Genomic DNA, 16,843 nt, shown 5'->3' with positions numbered 1-16,843 from the left:
CTTCATGGGCAGCCGCAAATCCCAAAGACGACTGGGAACCTTGGAACTGTAGCAGATGCTCTCCCCTTATATGCCAGTGCTAGGGGCAGGGCTGGACAGCAGGCTGGACTGGGGTCCAATGTTCGCAGTAAACTCAAAGGTGACTTCGGCCTTGTGCAGCTCGTAAGATACAGGCATGAGTTGGAGAGTTTCATTTTGTAGTCGTAAACATGGTCTCTCCTGACTTCTCTGTCTTTCTGGTTTCTTTGCAGTTCCTCAGCACTTTGTTTGCCCCCCTAAACTTTGTCATGGAGAAGGTGGAAAACATCCTCCCATCTAGTCTGTGGCACCAGCTGACCCGGATCTGAGGGGAGCCCATTACCCTCCTCTCTCCTTACCCAGCTGGCTGCCACTGTTTCTTCTGTGCCAACTCCTCATGGACTGCAAGAAAGCATGACTTTGAAAAAGGGAAGCCATTCCGAGATTTTAAAATGTTCATGGACTCTTTGTTCTATATTAAAAGCCGTTTTTGTTGTAAAAAATTCACTGATGTTCAGTTCTATTTTATTTTGCCTCCAGAAAAGAAAAAAAAATCAAAAATAAACTTTTGTGTATTGCAGCAACCACTTGTATCTTCATATATCTTCCTTCCAACCCTAAAAATGTTGTTCCAAATGAACCTATGGTTTACATTAACTCCCCAGAGACCCGGTCTGCTGAATACCACACTGGTTTTCTTTGCTGATGGAAGTCATCTCAGCAGGCTCTTAGCAGCCTCACAGTTGGTGGCTGGGAAAATAGAATCTCAAAAGTACCAACCCCAAATTGAGCATCCTCCTAGACCAGATGCATGCATGCACATACGTTTACACACACACACACACACACACACACACACACACACACACACACACACACACTGAGCTTCCAAGGTGAATATCAGGAAGCATGAATGAAAACATGTAAGTGCCTACCAGGTTGTTCCAGTGGAGGCTGTACCTACTGAACAGTACTCAACACTCCAATTCCAAGAATCATTTTATTTTCTCTGTTTGAAAAGTGAGAAGAAAACTTCTGATGAGAAGCTACAGACCCTTCAGTTACTCTAGAACCCACATACTTTGCCCACTTTGCCATTTTAAAAATGTTTTCCAGTCAGGATACATTTTATTTTTTTTATCATGTTTGCGTTCCTCATGCTTTAACATGAGCATTCTTTGAGTATTTTAGTGATCTGAACCAAAACGATCATTTGTCCTCACCACCTTTAAAAGCTTTCCACATGGCTCATACCTTGCAGAGCATATGGCTTTACTTAAGCAAAAGAAGAAAAATAAATAAACTTGAATCCTCTATCTGAAGTGAAAAGTACTTCTATTTAAAATCTCAATCCAGTGCTTTAAAACAGGACTGTCCTTTACATAGTTTGTTTTCCTTTTTCTTTAGAATCCTAAATCTTTCCCACCCATGCTAAAACAGGTGGTGTGTAGGGGAAGCACTGGCTACTCTGCTTCCCAGCCAGACTGTGCTGACTTCGTCCAAGAGCAGCCAGGCAGACAGGTAATGCTTGGGAGCACCATGTTTTCTCATGCGTTTGACAAACTTTTCTTTATACCTACTTTGTCCATAGCCCTGATAGGAATATACAGCTGGCTTCTTCTCTTAAAGAAATCAGTAGAGGTTGACCCCATACGCACATCAGTATTGTTGTTGGGTGTAGGGGCCGTGTCTGCCTTTTTGACCTCTACCCATTCTTACCACATACAACTCTTGATATGGAGCAGATACTCAAATGATTTGGTAAAGGTATTAGTGCATAAAGGTACAAATAAAGCTTTATGTTAGAGGAGAGAGATTGGTTCCAACTCAGAAGGATCAGAGAAAGCTTAGAATTGTAATGTAGAGCTGGGGGTGGGGGGTATTTAATAGAATTCTTTGGTTTAATAGGGAGAAAACCAAAGAGACTTTGGCCTGCTCAAGCTAGTACTCCAGATTGTGGTAAGTCCTGAATGAAAGGCTTAAAATAGCTACAGCCAATAGGCACATAGAAACGACCAATAGGCACATAGAGCAAGTAATTAGACATTCCAAGTTTCAGGAAATGCAGCAAAGAAATGTAAGATAAAGATTTAAATGTGCCTAAGGAATTTAGTAATAAAGGCATTGAGCAACTTCATAGAGAGGTGAGGCAGAAGTTAGACTTTTGCCTCTGAGGGGTAGTGAGGTTAAATGGGAGCCGTGCAGGTGGAAAAAGGATGGCAACAGAATGACAACAGAGGTGTGTGTGTGCTGCAGTGGGAGATAGGATTGTTGAAGGAAATGAGTCCGTGGGCCAAAAGAAGAGCTAATCAGGGGAGGAGAAAGGAAACATCTCTGAATTTAAGGAAAGCAAATTATGTGAATTTACTAGACTTTTGCCGAATAATTCAGAGTTACTCAGGGCAGGCTGTGAGTCCACTGCTCCCTTTCTTCCACTTCACTCCGAACTCTTCTCCCAACTCCCCAGCTTACTCAAGACTCAGTCTTGCAGTACTGACCTTCTAGGGCCTGGACCCAAATCAATTGCTGTTTTCCAGCTCTACACAAAGGACATGCATCTAGCACCACCTCCCTTAAGTTGTTATGAGAATCTGTGGAGAAGCCCAGTCGGAGCAACCAAAGCAACAGTACATGCTTTTAAGATGCTCATTGTTGTACAAGTTATTATACTTCTTGTCCAAGGTCCAGGGTTCTTGAACTTTCATGGAGATGACAACTAGAATCCACGCTGCACTCTGCCTTTGTTTCTATGTGAGGGTGCGTCCAAATGCATTCTGGTGAGCTTTTCACTGTGAACACTTCCTTACTCTCAACTAATACATGTGTTTGTTGGAATGCAAATGCTTCTAAATTAGACATTAGCAAATTGAATCTAGCAGTGTAAACAGGAAATGCTACAATATGACCAAATGGAATGATATATACGTTTGTTTTCAACTTCCTTTATCAATACTTATCTGTATCAAAGTCATTATACTTTTACAAAAGAACTGGGAAGGCTTCCATGTTCTCATATGGCTTTGAGTAAACACTGAAATTGTCTGCTTTTGCAGAATTAGGCAAATCCAACACAAATCCTCTGATTTTAGTGCTTTGTTAATGGTAGATTTTTTAAAAACTTATTTTACTATCTGCTATAGTCATTGGCCTATCACTTCTTATTCAGTTGATCTAATGTTTTTCGAGGAAATTATTTTCTCCAGACACTCAATTGTGTTGCCACAGAGTGACATGGATATATAATTTATATATTTAATCGTCTCCATTTTTGTGGTATATCTTTTTTCATTTCTAATTGTGTATATTTTTCTGGCCTCCCTCTTTGCCCCTATTAATCAACCTTGGAAGATTTACTTTATTCTTTCAAAGAAACAAGATTTTTATTAATGCATTCAACCATTATTTTTATTATATATTTTACTATTTTCAGATTCTACCTATTTGCTTTCCCTAGTCTCTTATTTATAAGGGTTGTAATTTTTCTAATTTCCTTAAAGCAGTATTTGGTTCACTTTACTTTAAATAGAATGTGTGTATATATGGCTATAAATTTTTCCTCTGTAGCTTTCTTTTTCAGTACATTTTGCTATGAACTGTTCTCCTTTTCAGTTTTTTCTAGAAATTTAGAAATTGCTTTTGTTTTCTTCTTATTTAGGAATGATCACTTTTGGATTTATTTATTTATTTATTAGCATCTGATAATTAGTTCTTCCTTACTCTTGCAAAGGATTTTTCCTTTTCAGCACTGGGTATCGAAGCTAGAGCCTTTAGCATGCTGGACAAGCACTCTACCATTGAGCCATAACCTAGGCCCTTTTATTTTTCTTTTTTGTTGTTGTTGTTGTTTTTGTCCTTTTATTTTTCTTATTTTGAGACAGAGTCTGGCTAAGTTACCCAGGTTAGCCTCAAACTTGTGATCCACAAGGAATTAATTTTTAATGTTATTCTGCAAAATTTAATGAAAACATCAAAATACAACAAACCTGATACCTTACACCTACAGACTACTTCTAAGTAAACTGTGATCCTATTTTTCGTATATTTATCCCTCTTTTCATATTTTCCTAGTTCATCTTTTCTTCAATGTGAACTTCAGGGGCAATGTTTGAGTTCCTCTCACCAGTTCTGTTCCTGTTCTCCTCATTTTCTGACCATGGACTTCACCAAGCTGAACCAAAGCTATGCTCTGACTCTCCAGGGAGCTGAGCAGACTCAAGTAAGTGATGCCCTCACTTAAGTGCTGACAAGAAGAAACGGGGAGCCTGTAAGCCATTCTTGTCCCGTACATGGCTTCTGCTCTGCGGCAGTGACAGCTCAGGCTGGTGGTACTAGAAATGAAATGTTCAGAGTAGGACATTGAAGAAACTAGTCTTGTGGTTTTGGCTTTTGAGCAGACAGGAACCAGTTGAAATGAAAATATCTGAGCAGAGGCAGGCTGGCCCTTTCTCAGGAATGTTCTAGAAAGTCATATGGGCTGGAGCAAAGATAAACTTCAGGTGACTTCCCTTATCTCCAGAATAGTATCTAAAATTCTTCAGCAGGAGCAAATAATGCAAACAAGAAGCAAGTTCTCTTCCCCTCTTTCTTCTGCTTGTCTTTTTTATTCACTTGAAGTCAATTCCACATGCCCTTGCATCCTAGATCTTCAACCTTGAGAGTGAGTGTGACTGTCCTTAGGAAGAAACTGCAAAATTGAAAGCCTCAACTGACCATCCTAAAAAAGCAAGTAAGCCTCCAGAGGGTGAGTGTTTGCCAGGGAAGGGATAGGGAGTTTTCCAGAATGTGCAAGGGATATAATGTTTTAAAACTTTTTCTAAGACCACTTGCTTTCAGCTCTGAGCCCCCATTCTGCTAAGGCATCAGGGAACTTCATGTCAGTCATGAGCAGGGCGCTGTCTCCCTCTAAACTGGGTCTGCATTCAGCAAGGCCTGAATATCCTGATTGCTTTCTAGAGCATTGAATTGTCCAGTGTCCTTGGCTGTGTACTTCTGTACCTCACAGAACAGGCCACCAGGCCTCAGAGCCCCCTGGGTTCGATCCCCCACCTCCCATGTGTTTCCCTGCCTCCTTTTCTGAGGTCTGGGTGCTGCCTTTCAGCTCCTACAGTTTCCTTCCTGGACACCCAGGATGTCCCTGGAGGCTCCTCCATCTACAAGGTTTTGGGGGCTGCTTCTGCTTTTTGGCCTTACAGCTTCCTGGGACAAAGCATTGTTGACCCTAAGTTCATGCTTGAAAGGGCAAAAAGGAGACTGTGAAGAGAAAACATGAATTAACATTTCAAAAATATTTTGCTCTACAAATCAGATGACCCCCTTCACATCTAGTACAAATTAGATTGATTTGTCCACTCATTCCTTTACTGAACTGAACGTATTGAGGACCTCCTGCATGCCAAGGATATTGTTATACTCTCTCCAAATTGGATCTTCAATGGCAGCACTCTTCTCAATGCTTAACTTACGCACTAACTTCTCAGACTTTCCCACTGGAGCACAACAAATTTGATTTCTACAGTATGGGATTCTTAGGATACTGAGGAAAATCAATCAATTTTTCTAACTGCATTCTCACCATACTGATATTTTCCAGGATTGCAAGACATGTGGGGCTTTCTCTCCCCAAGTAAGCAACCAAGTCTGCAGCAAACACAGCTGAGCCTCCTTTCCTCCAACTTAAATTTAATGCTGTCTCCCTGGAGATAGTGTAGGAGCCTAGAGATTGAGGGCTTAACCCCCAAGACTGCCTGCACTTCATTCTCCAGTCACAAGCCCAGCACTAAGAACCTTCTGATCCACCAGCTACAAAGTGAGCTCTCTGTGACTCCCTCTTTAGGCTCAAGTAACTTGTTAGAGTGCTCACAAATCTCAGGGAAACGTGTTTATTCATATCCTTTAAGAGAGCCTTTACAAAAAAAAAAAATTAGTAAACAGCAAGGTGAAGAGATATGTAGGATGCAGACTGAAAAGGTCTGAGCATGGGGGCCTCTGCCCCCATGGAGTTGGGGTACAGCACCCTCCCAGCACATGGATGAATCTAGTTCACCTTCCCATAAGCCTCCACATGCCCAGCTGTCCGGAAGCTCTCTGAACCCCATCCTTTTGGGGTTCGATTGCTCAGGCAGGATTGAGGTGGGCCACGATTAGACAAATGGTCTGAGCTAATGCTAATAGACTGGGTGGGAAACACAGGCCTGTCTGTCCAGATTCCTCTTGGCCCCTCCATTTCCTCCTCTCAGGCCCCCTTCTGAAATGGGGATCTTAGCATTTATTATCAATGTGGGTCAAGGAATTTCTTTATGGTCAGCTCCAAGACAGAGAGGTAGGGGAAAATTAGACTCTATTTTTAGTTTCTCGAAGCTTTCTTGGGAAAGAGAAATTCTAGTCTCTATGGCCTGAATTGGGGAGAAAAGGGAGTAGGTAAAAGGAATGCAAGAGAAGATCTTAGAGAGAAATATTTTACTTTCTGAGGCCTAATGCATGCTGACATTACTGTCTTTCTCCGTTATAACTTTAGCTAAAGCTAAAGCTGTTCTGAAGCTGCTCTTTGAACCAAGGACAGAAGGTCAAATCTTTAACAGAGCAAGGCTTATTATTCCAGTCACTTGACAAGTAACAAAGGCAAAGCCAGGAACCATGGGTGAAAACTAAAACGAAATTATATAATATCATATACACACACACACACACACACACACACACACACACACACACACATGCACAGTATAGTCTGGACCTGAAATGTCTCCCAAAGGCCCATGCATTAAAGGGTTAGTCCCCAGCTTGATGCTATTGGGGTGTGGTGTAAACTTCAAGAGATGGGTCCTAGAAGGAAGTCTGCCCTCGAAGGGGATTGTGACATCCTGTAACTTCCTCTTTCTATTATTCAATTCCCACCATGAGGTGAATGGCTCATGCTCCTACATCCTCTCAATGTAATGTACTGCCACAGGCCCAAAGCAAGGGAAACAACCAATGGGAGACCAAAACCTCCAGAATAGTGAGCCCAAGTACTTTCTCTCTTCATAAGTTGATGTATCTCGGGTGTTTGTTACAGTAATGGAAAGGTGACTAACAGTGTGTGTGTGTGTGTGCATGCGTGTGTGCATGCTCTAAATGTAAAATATCTTAGGCATTCATCTTAACACCCTCATGATTTAGAACTAGATATTCTACCTTCTTGAATACAAAGCTCAATAAGTGTTGGCAGAAAGGTAGAATAGACTAGATACTGAGGATAGGGAAGATGGTGATATTAAACCAGAAGGGAACATCATTCTATAGAAGTCCAGCAAAAATACTTACTAAAATGAAAAAATACTATTCTGTTCTTGAAACAGCAGCTTAATGAGGAGCTTTAATGAAAACTGTGCCAATAAGATTTTATCTGGGAGGTATTATTCCTTCTTATTCCACATTCCCCAAATGATCATTGTTAATGTTTATTAGGTGGCCAGATCTATGTAGGGTGCTTAACGTGTTATATTACACTGAGGTCTTCAGAGAAACAGAGTCAATAGAACACATACACACACACACACACACACACACACACAGACACACATACTGTTGGAGTCCTAGGATACAATGCAGACTGAGTCTGAAGGCCTAGGACCTGAGGGAACCAGATGACCTCAGTCCATTCGTTGAAAGTTTGTTATAGTTCAAGTGCTATAGAAGATGAGATGAGGTATCCTAGCTCCAGCAGGCCAGTAGGAATAAAGGAGCACATTCCTCCATGTGCTGTCATTTGTTCTATTCAGTTCTTCAGCAGATAGGGTGATGCCACCCACATTAGGGTGGACCATGTACTGAGTCTGCCAGTCCAAACACTAATCTCATCTGGAAACACCTTCACAGACACAGTCAGGACTAATGTTTAATTTGGGCAGCCCATGGCCCACTCAAGTTGACGTGTAAAACCATCATGTCCATGTAACCCTTCATCTTCCAAGCCACTCTGTGAACTAAGTCCTAGTGTCATCAGTCTCCATGTGTGGGGGTGAGTCAGAAGCTGGTTTGGAGCCATGGCACTTGGACATTGACTGCTACATAATGTTGCCACAGGATCCTCACTTGCCTGCTTCATCTCTCTATCTTATCTCTTATCTCTCCAGGTGGACACAGATTACTCTTCACTTGACCATTAGTCCTGTGGAAAGTGCACTAGGGGGCACCGCCCCTCAAATGCCCCAGAAAGGTGGAGAGCCTGAGAAAAATCTTAGAAAACAAGGTGGATTTCACATTTTCCTTCATGTTCCAATCACATGTGTTTTGACAAGATATCAGGAACTAATGTTCCCATATCAGATGATTCAAACATAAGAACAAGTGCAATGCCATGGACTTGAAACAGGAAGAGGATCCTCCAGCAAACATAGAACACTGTTTCCCACAGTGAGCTGTGAGAAATGTTAGTCCAGGGAACCATTTTCAAGGAAATGCCTTGCAACCATTACTATTTTCTTGGAAATTCCTAATGTCAAAGGCAACGAGAAGTCCCATAGTAAAGCAACCTGACTACCCCAGCACTTCTCTTCCTAATTGGATCCTAGGCCCACTCTCCCCTTTTATAAAGAATACATATTAATATCTCACAACACTTATTTCAGAAAACATTGAACTAGACCAGTGCTGAATCAAAAGGAACTTCCCACACACAAGGTGTGTGGTCATTCTGAGTGTATCATCCATCCAGAAAGAATTTGGAGAGAAATCTCAGGCTGAATAGATCCTGAAAGCTTCCATGCTTCCTCATCAGGCATCATGTGCACTGCATCCACTCCAGCCTGCTTAGCAGGCCCCGGGGCTGGCCTTGAATGCTAGCCCTGTACCCCCACGCAGGTCTCAGGCTTTTTACCTTCCAGTGCACACAAATACCAGCCAAGGGAAGAAATTAAAAATTGGGGCAACTGCCACATTTCAAATATTCCCTCTCCAGTAACCTAAGAAAAAAATCAATGACTGTGTCTGTGAGAGACTGTTAAAGTTTGGCTTGTTGGCCGTGGTGGGCAGTCAGTAACTGTAACTGCCCTTCAGGGCCACACCAAGTGGAAATTTCACCAAGTTGGGTTTTTAGGAACCCTATCAGCAATCCCAGGATCGGGTCTTATATCTAACAAATTATATTTTACATTTTTTAAGAGCAAGTTACTGACAACTAGGCTGATCCCTCTGCAATTAGAATCTGATGTCAGAGTGAGAAAATCCTCTGCTAACTGGGAACTCCCATGTCACTCATTCTGTATTAATGATATTTATTCTCTATCGTTGTTCCATTCTGAAAAAAATGGGTCCCCTGGTTCCAATGTTATGTTAAGCATATTACATGTTACTCCAAAGTCAGTTCATATATTACAGCTCGTTACACTCCTGGGTATACATTTCTGAATAGCTCTCACTCCACAGTTACAGCTCCACGTTAAATATGGGCTGCCATGAGTGCAGCCTCAGAGAGTTGTCTGTTCTATTCCCGGCTTCTTGTTTTCCCTTGGAGTTTTCCCCCCTTCTGCTGCATACTTCTTAGGGAAGATGTGCCCTGCAGTAAGAAAAGTCTACCTGGGGAAGGTGAAAAGTGTTTCTCTAGAGTTCTCTGGAAGGGAGGTTAGCAGTGGCAGCTGTTTGCATGCATGTAGCTTTCTGTGGGGACCAGCTACAACTCGGTATGTGAGTGGGAGGCTAGTGGTGGGTGCCGGGAACTATCTGTACCATTGACAAAAAGCCACAGTATTTTTCCTCTGGCAGTATTAACGTTAGAATGAGTTTTTGTCCTCTACAGCCATGAAGTTTGCACTGCCTTGGCTAGCACATTCCTGAGCCTCTGTGTCATACCATCAAGAGACAGTTTTGGGAATTTCACAGGATATCATCTTTTTAGTCACTTTAGTGGAGCCTACCATGACAACACATTTTTATTTCCATTTGCTGCAGAGTCCAAGCTCTTAACAAGCCACCAGCTTCTTTCTTTGCTTCATTCATTCAACATACACTATGAAAAGGGTTATGTGAGGCTCAGGAATACAACAATGAACCAGGAAACTCCAAAGTGCTCAACATGTGAGGTCTGTGGTCTTGGGCACAGTTCTCACAAAGCTCGTGCCAGTGACCCACCTGTCTGGTGTGGCTCTTCTGAGCCATAAACAGGCAAAACAGATGGCCTGCATGGCATACTCAAGGTGGCATATGCAGTGATTCTCCTGGGCCCCAAAGGCTCTCAAAAGGTGGACAAGTCAAGTGCCACTTTTCTTCTGTGCATCTTTGGCTGGTTCTGATTTCCTCCTTACACTTTCAATTATCTGAGCCATTGCCCAACACAGTGTGATGAGCCCCAGGCACCTCTCTTTTTCAAGATAAGGGGAGATCTTCAGACAAAAAGTGACTGAAATGGGACCAGGACACAGAGCCCCTGGAGCCCTGTGCTGTCTCCCTTGGCTACAAAGCTGAATGCTTGAGGCTCTTGACAAATGAGAATCAGATTGTATCCAAAATACATCTCAACCTCTTGGGGCTGTCTGTAGCCATATAAGGAACTGGTTAGGAGCTATTTATCAGAGAGTTTCTTGAGGGCAGAGAGAACCTGCAGGGCACTTCGATTAGCTGAGCAGCCCCAGCTCTGATGTGCCTGCAGCTGTCACCATGAGAAGGTATCAGCGATTCGAAAGGCACCACGGCTGCAATTTCCTATGCAAGAGCTGCAGTGGATCCATTTTTCTATCCCCAACTCCTTTGAACATCTTTGCCAATATTTGTTTAGAGTCTTGCATTTTGGAAAATATCAGAGTCCAAACATAGAAAAACTATTGACATGTAGGTGTTTTAATGAAAGCGTCAAATATGACTGCCTGATGATCATGGCACCTCAGCCAAAAGTGAATCAAAAAGGTCATGTAGGGAATCCACCTGCTTTTCCTACATGATCCAAATAAGAACAGAGAATCTGAGTCATGACACCTGTTCCAGGCCATAATTCCTGTGCCTTTCTCACCTGTAATTGTATCCACAGACAACTCCAAACCCAAGGGGCTCTACATATAGCTCCCTCCCATAGCAAGTCCTCTAGTTTCCTTTTGAGTCTCAGCAGGAAGCATTTTCCTACGTGTAGATTTTCAGGACTCATGTACATTTGCCTTAAAAAATATCTCTAGATGTCTTTTTGTTCTGAAAGCTGTAATGATGTACTTAAAAAACACACTGAATTTTTGAAAACCAAAAGCTCCACTTATCCCACAGCCAGTTTTCTGCCATACAGAAGACAACTAAACTAAGGTTGGCAGTATTTATTTCAACTTTATCTCTCCAAGCTGCTCATACACCTCTCTTATGAAAGGTGTGAATACTGAAATCAGACTTGATTTCCTCTGTCATGTGTAAGAAGCTTTCTCAAAACTTCTCCCTGTGACAGTCCTCAGAACTTTACATTTTACTATTCTTCTGTATTATTCCTACCAGATTATGAACTTATTTATCTTTGCATTTTCAAAGTTTAGTACAATATTTATGTTACTGGTGGTCAGCAAACATTGAGTAGAAGGGAAGAGGGAGGAAGAAGGAAGAGGGAAGTATTCAGAATCCTAAAGTGTTTCCTCCCAGGCCGACTCAGGTGATACCTGGAGCCCCTGGGTTACATGGCTGAACCTTTTACACAGTGTAGTTTGGTAGATTGAATTGAAAATGTTTCATCAGGCATGTCTGGAGCCAGTTTAAAGTAGTTACTTCTTGAAAATTCTCTCCAAGTATGAGTGGGAAAAAAAATCAAGACTAATTTGAGAATCCTGGGAAATCTCAACTCCTTCACTATTTCCCTATACTTCATCCATAAGCATATCCTACTGTAAATCAAAGACTTCTGGAACCAGGAGACAAATAAGTAGTCTAGAAGGCTGACAACAAGCTATTCCCCCCAAATAAGAAAACAATTCTAAATACAGTAGCATCAAAAATAGTAAAACACTTGAAAATAAACTTACCCAAGGAGGTAAAAGATATATACACTGAAAACTAGGAAAAAAAATGATGAAAGAAATTTAAGAAAACAAAAATAAAGGAAAGACATCCTATGTTCATGAATTAGGAGACTCAATATTATTAAGATGTCTATGCTACCCAATATAATCTACAAATTCATGTAATCTCTATCAAAATCCTAATGGCATTTTTATGTAAGTAGAAAATATAATCCTAAAACTCATATAAAACTACAAAGGACTCCAAATAATCAAAACAATCTTGAGAATGTATAATACTGACATAAAGACAGACACAATAAAGCAAGCGAACAGAATAGAGATGCAGAAATATAACTATAAATACACAAATGGTTAGCTAATCTTCTACAAGGATGCTAAGTAAACACAATAGGGAAAGGATAATTTCCTCAACAAATGTTATTGGAAAACAGGGTATCTATAAGTAAAGGATTGAAATTGGATCATTTCCTTGTATCATATATTCTAAAATTATCTCAAAGTGAATTAAAGACTTAGAATTATAAAAATCCTAGAAGAAAACATGTGAGAAAACCTTATGATATTGGACTTTACAATGATTTATTGGATAGGACTCCAAAAGAATAAGCAGAAATAAACAAGGACGACTACACCAAATGGAAAGGCTTCTGTATAACAAAGGAAATGACAGAATGAAAAGAAAACCCATAGAATGGGGAAAATATGTGCAAACCATATATCTGATAAGGGATTCATATCTAAAATATATAAGGAACATCTACAACTTAATAGCACACCACCAAAAGATCTAATTAAGAATTGAAAAGACGTGAATAGACGTTTCTCCTAAGAAGACATACAAATTCCCAACTAATGGTACATCACTAATCATCAGGTTAGTACAACTCAAACCACAATGAGAGATCGTCACATACCTGTGAAGATAGGCGCTGGAAAAAAAACAAGTTTTGATGTGGGTATGAAAAAATTTAGAACTTATACACTGTTGGTGGGAATGTAATATTGTGTAGCCACTAGAAAAAGTTTGGAAGAGGTTATTCAAAAATTAAAAATAGAATTATGTATATATATATTATATGGTGGGAGATATATATATGTCCTTTCTGTATATCAATTGAAACCAGGATCGGGCCGGGGATTTAGCTCAGTGGCTCCACCGCCATCCTCGAAAGCGCTAGGTCCCGAGTTCGATCCCCGGTACCAAAAATAAAGAAAGAAAGAAAGAAACCAGGATCTCCTGAGCTGCAGAGTACACTGAACTCATGTGGGGAACATACAGAAATGATTGCTCCCCCTAACACATTCTAATTTAATTGGTAAGGACTATGACTGGGCATTGAACTTCTAATGTTCGGGATAATGTGGGAACCTTTGTCATGGGCTATTCAAGGCCTTCTCCAGTGCCTAGCACATAGTACACTCAATGTACGTCTGTGCTAAGTTTTCTCTCCACATGCTTTTCTGGCCCATTGGGCACTTAATCCTTAAATTCTTAGGTTGGCAACAATTCAAAAGCAAACAGAAATTACTTACCTAGCTAATACGAGCCCCCAATTCATTTCTAATGAATTTTCCAAAGCAACAGAAAGGAGTTAGGAAGCACAGGCCAATGTTAAATTCTGGCTGGTTTGCCTCCCTCTTGGAGGAGAACATGCCTCACTGCTCCCTCCCGCTTTTCTGTTTCTTCTCTCCAGCAGCCATGTGTTGACACGACTTGTTGCTACAAATTGATCCCAAGGCAGGGCCTACCTTCTTGGGAAGAAAAGCTGAGGCCCTGAAAGGAAGGTGAGGATTGCAACAACAATCACTTCACACTTCCTGAATCCTCCACACCGTTTTCCTATAACAGCCACACTGCACTGCCTCAGAAATTGTTGGGAAAAAAATCTCACTGGGCCAGTCACTCCCTTTTGCAGAATTTGAAGTTACTATATTACAGCCAAATTTATGGAAGGAAATTTGAAAACTAGACTACCTCTGTAAAATGTTTTGTCTGATTATTTATAACTTTTAATATTAAATTCTGTCAATGAGAAAACATCCCCTGATAAAACTGTGCTGTGGATTTACATGCACTTCCTGTTTAACGAGCAGAATATGCATTCTTACAAAATTATAGGAAAGCTTCTGTTTTGCTGCATCTAAGGAGCAAACAACTCAGAAGACCTTTCAGCATCTATGTAGGCCATAAAACTACACCTCCCAGATGTTATTGGATCCAGATGTTGATCATTGCTAGCAATAATCTAGAATATATGCGAGGTATGGACGTCTTTTCTGTATGCTCAAAGTTCTGGATTAAATAATGAGTTCATCAAGCCTTATTTAGAAGCCTTTCTATGGGCCCACACACACACACTGTTGGTAATACAGGCTCAAGAACTCAGTGGAGCTGTTACCAGTGCTGGAGTCTCCTGTTAGAGGTGATTTCTAGGTTCTTTCTGTCCAGAACGAAGAACTGAAGGAAACAAGCATAAATGGTGGTGAAGTTTTGTTTATTAAAGCTAAGAAGGGATTAAATATAAGGAAAAACAGGCTCTGCAGAGGGAGTTTGGGCCAAGTAAAAGTAGGAAAAAGGGAGGAAAAAAATACTAAAATATACCCTACATCATAGGGTGTGCTATGTGAAGAGAGGTGCGCTTAATGGTGATGGTCCGATTTTTATATTTCCCACTCTAGCCTCATGTACAGGTCATCCAATCAAAAACTTGCTGGAGTTCTCAAGAGAAGTCCACTTGCAGAGCTTTGGGAATGGTTGGGGAGGGGCTTACCACACCTATCTTCCTGCCTCAGAGCCTCAGGAATCACATAGCAGAGTTTCTTTAGAAAGATGCCTGAGGCACATTAAACAGTACCAATTAAATAATAGCCTAAGGCAGTAATCCTGGAGATGCTACAGGCCCTCAGAGGACTGAGGGCTAAGTAAATGGTCTAAGTGGCAGCTTGTTACAGATGCGAGGCAAGGAACAGGTGGACTTCATGGCTTTGATGCTAACTTCCTCAACCCACCTTCAATTGCAAGACAAGAGTCATCTTAGAAGTTTATTTCCAGGGTTCCTCCCAGCTTTGTGGTGAGTCCGAGAGTTTGTCACCTCATAGGATGGATGTTTGTGGAGGCCCTCTTGTAATCGATTGCATCCATCTGGGAAGAGGGGAAACGTGAAGAAGGTTATCAGCAGGGCTCAGTCAGGACAGACTGCACCTGTGATATAACAGAGGCCAATCAATAGAACACATAAGAGGCAGAAAGGGAACCTCTGCCTATCAGGATTAAGAAGAGCAGGAAGCAGCTAACACCCCAAGGGGTGGAGGGAGACTCCTAGCTTGTGGAGAGTTGGAGTCTCTGGAACTGCCTGCTGGGGCTGGTGTCTCCTAGAGCTAACATGAGGCAGGCCTGGAATGTGGGGAGAATGGCAGAGTGGACCTGGTGCTGCTGCTGGAATAATGTGGACACAAACATCCTGCAGACAGGAGGCCCTCCTGTCTTCTTCTACTGCTTGTGTCTCCTCCAGAACCTTCTCAGAGAGCCTGCCAGGAAGCAGCTGGCCAAGGTGAAATGTGGCTCACAGCCTCAGTTTGGTACCCAGAAGGAAACCTAGGGCAGATGGGTGGTTTGGAGATGAGAGACCAGCTTAGCAAGCAGCCCAGGAAGGCAAGGGGCCAGGGACAGCTACAAGCATGGGAAATTGTTCAAGCAAAATAGCAACAATATCCTCCAATTCTAAGAATCTTATTTTGTATCATTTTACCCATGCACTCCTTTAATCCTGGCAATCACATTGTGAAATTAGTAGTGTTCTTCACCTGTGGCCAAGGAAGAAAGTTAGCTCAGAGAGGTTAAGTAACTCTCCAACCTCATCCAGCTTGTGAGAGGTACAATGAGGTCTGAACCCAGGACTGTCTGATTTCTAAGCTCTTCCCATCACAAGATGCACAGTGTGTGCCGAAAATGTGCTTGGTGCATCTAAGTGGCAATGTATGATTGAGTAGAAGGGTGTTGTGAAGATGGCGGAGCTCTGCTAGATTTTAAAAGGGAGGTTGGGCTAGATCAGTGGTGGTGAACCTATGACACTCATGCCCCAGCAGGTTGCTTGTATCATTGAAAGCTCTGAAATGTTCGCCATCAGTGGGCTAGACTGTGGAGAGGTGAGGGATTTGGACCTTTTAAGCAATTGCAAGTGGTAAAGATTTTGAAAGTGATAGAATGATATGAACACTCCTTTAGAGTGATTTGGAAAGAGTGAATGAGCAAGAGGAATTGAAGAGAGGAGAAAGTGGTTCTGAAAAGTCTTCTTATGCAGTAATTACAATAGCTGAGGAATGAGGTGGTAAAAGTCTTGATTTGGATGTGGCAATGGACAAAGAAGAGGAAGTTAAATATTTGGAAGAAAGAATAAATGGGAATGGCCAGACAGAAATATTGTATGAAAGTAGAACTCAAAGATAATTCTGAAGTTTGGGGTTCTAGATAACTAGCAGAATAATGATACTGCCTTCAGAAATAGAATTCTGGGAGTTCTGAAATGTTTTCCCTTCGTCCCTGTTTTGCCCTCGTCTCCTCAATATGCCATGTAGCATAGGATTCCCCAAACTCTGCTCTCTCAACTTGATCAATAAAGTCAATAATTTAGAATTGATTGAAAGGTAACTGAGAAAGTATCAGATTGCAGATTAGGAACTTGATTTTATAACCAATCTTCTATCATCACCAGCTATTGAACTTTATTCATTATTTAATAGTGTGACTAAGAGAATTTGTTGGAATAATGCATATCAATGATTCTCAGCCTTCATTATCTATCATAACCATCTGCAAATATTTTAAAAATCTGGACCCATCTCCAGAAAGCTGATTCAATTAA

General features: G+C 41.4%; 1 protein-coding gene across 6 annotated transcripts in view; it reads left to right on the top strand.

The window, feature by feature from the left end:
* Positions 1-14,021, top strand: part of St7 (suppression of tumorigenicity 7) — a 331,512-nt gene extending 317,491 nt beyond the window's left edge. For 5 of the 6 annotated variants that reach the window (XM_087204602.1, XM_087204605.1, XM_004865259.3 and 2 more), the window contains one exon: positions 252-14,021. In XM_087204602.1, coding sequence (XP_087060728.1) covers positions 252-347 — 96 coding nt within the window. In that variant the 3' untranslated portion in view covers positions 348-14,021. The remainder of the gene's footprint in view (positions 1-251) is intronic. The other variant, XR_015448731.1, reaches the window with a different exon arrangement.
* Positions 14,022-16,843: the final 2,822 nt, after the last annotated feature.

The sequence above is a fragment of the Heterocephalus glaber genome, unplaced genomic scaffold, assembly GCF_053883595.1.
Source record: "Heterocephalus glaber isolate CG9 unplaced genomic scaffold, H.glaber_assembly_v1.0 deba00000546, whole genome shotgun sequence".
Classification (NCBI taxonomy): Eukaryota; Metazoa; Chordata; class Mammalia; order Rodentia; family Bathyergidae; genus Heterocephalus; species Heterocephalus glaber.
This window is presented reverse-complemented; position numbering and strand designations above follow the sequence as displayed.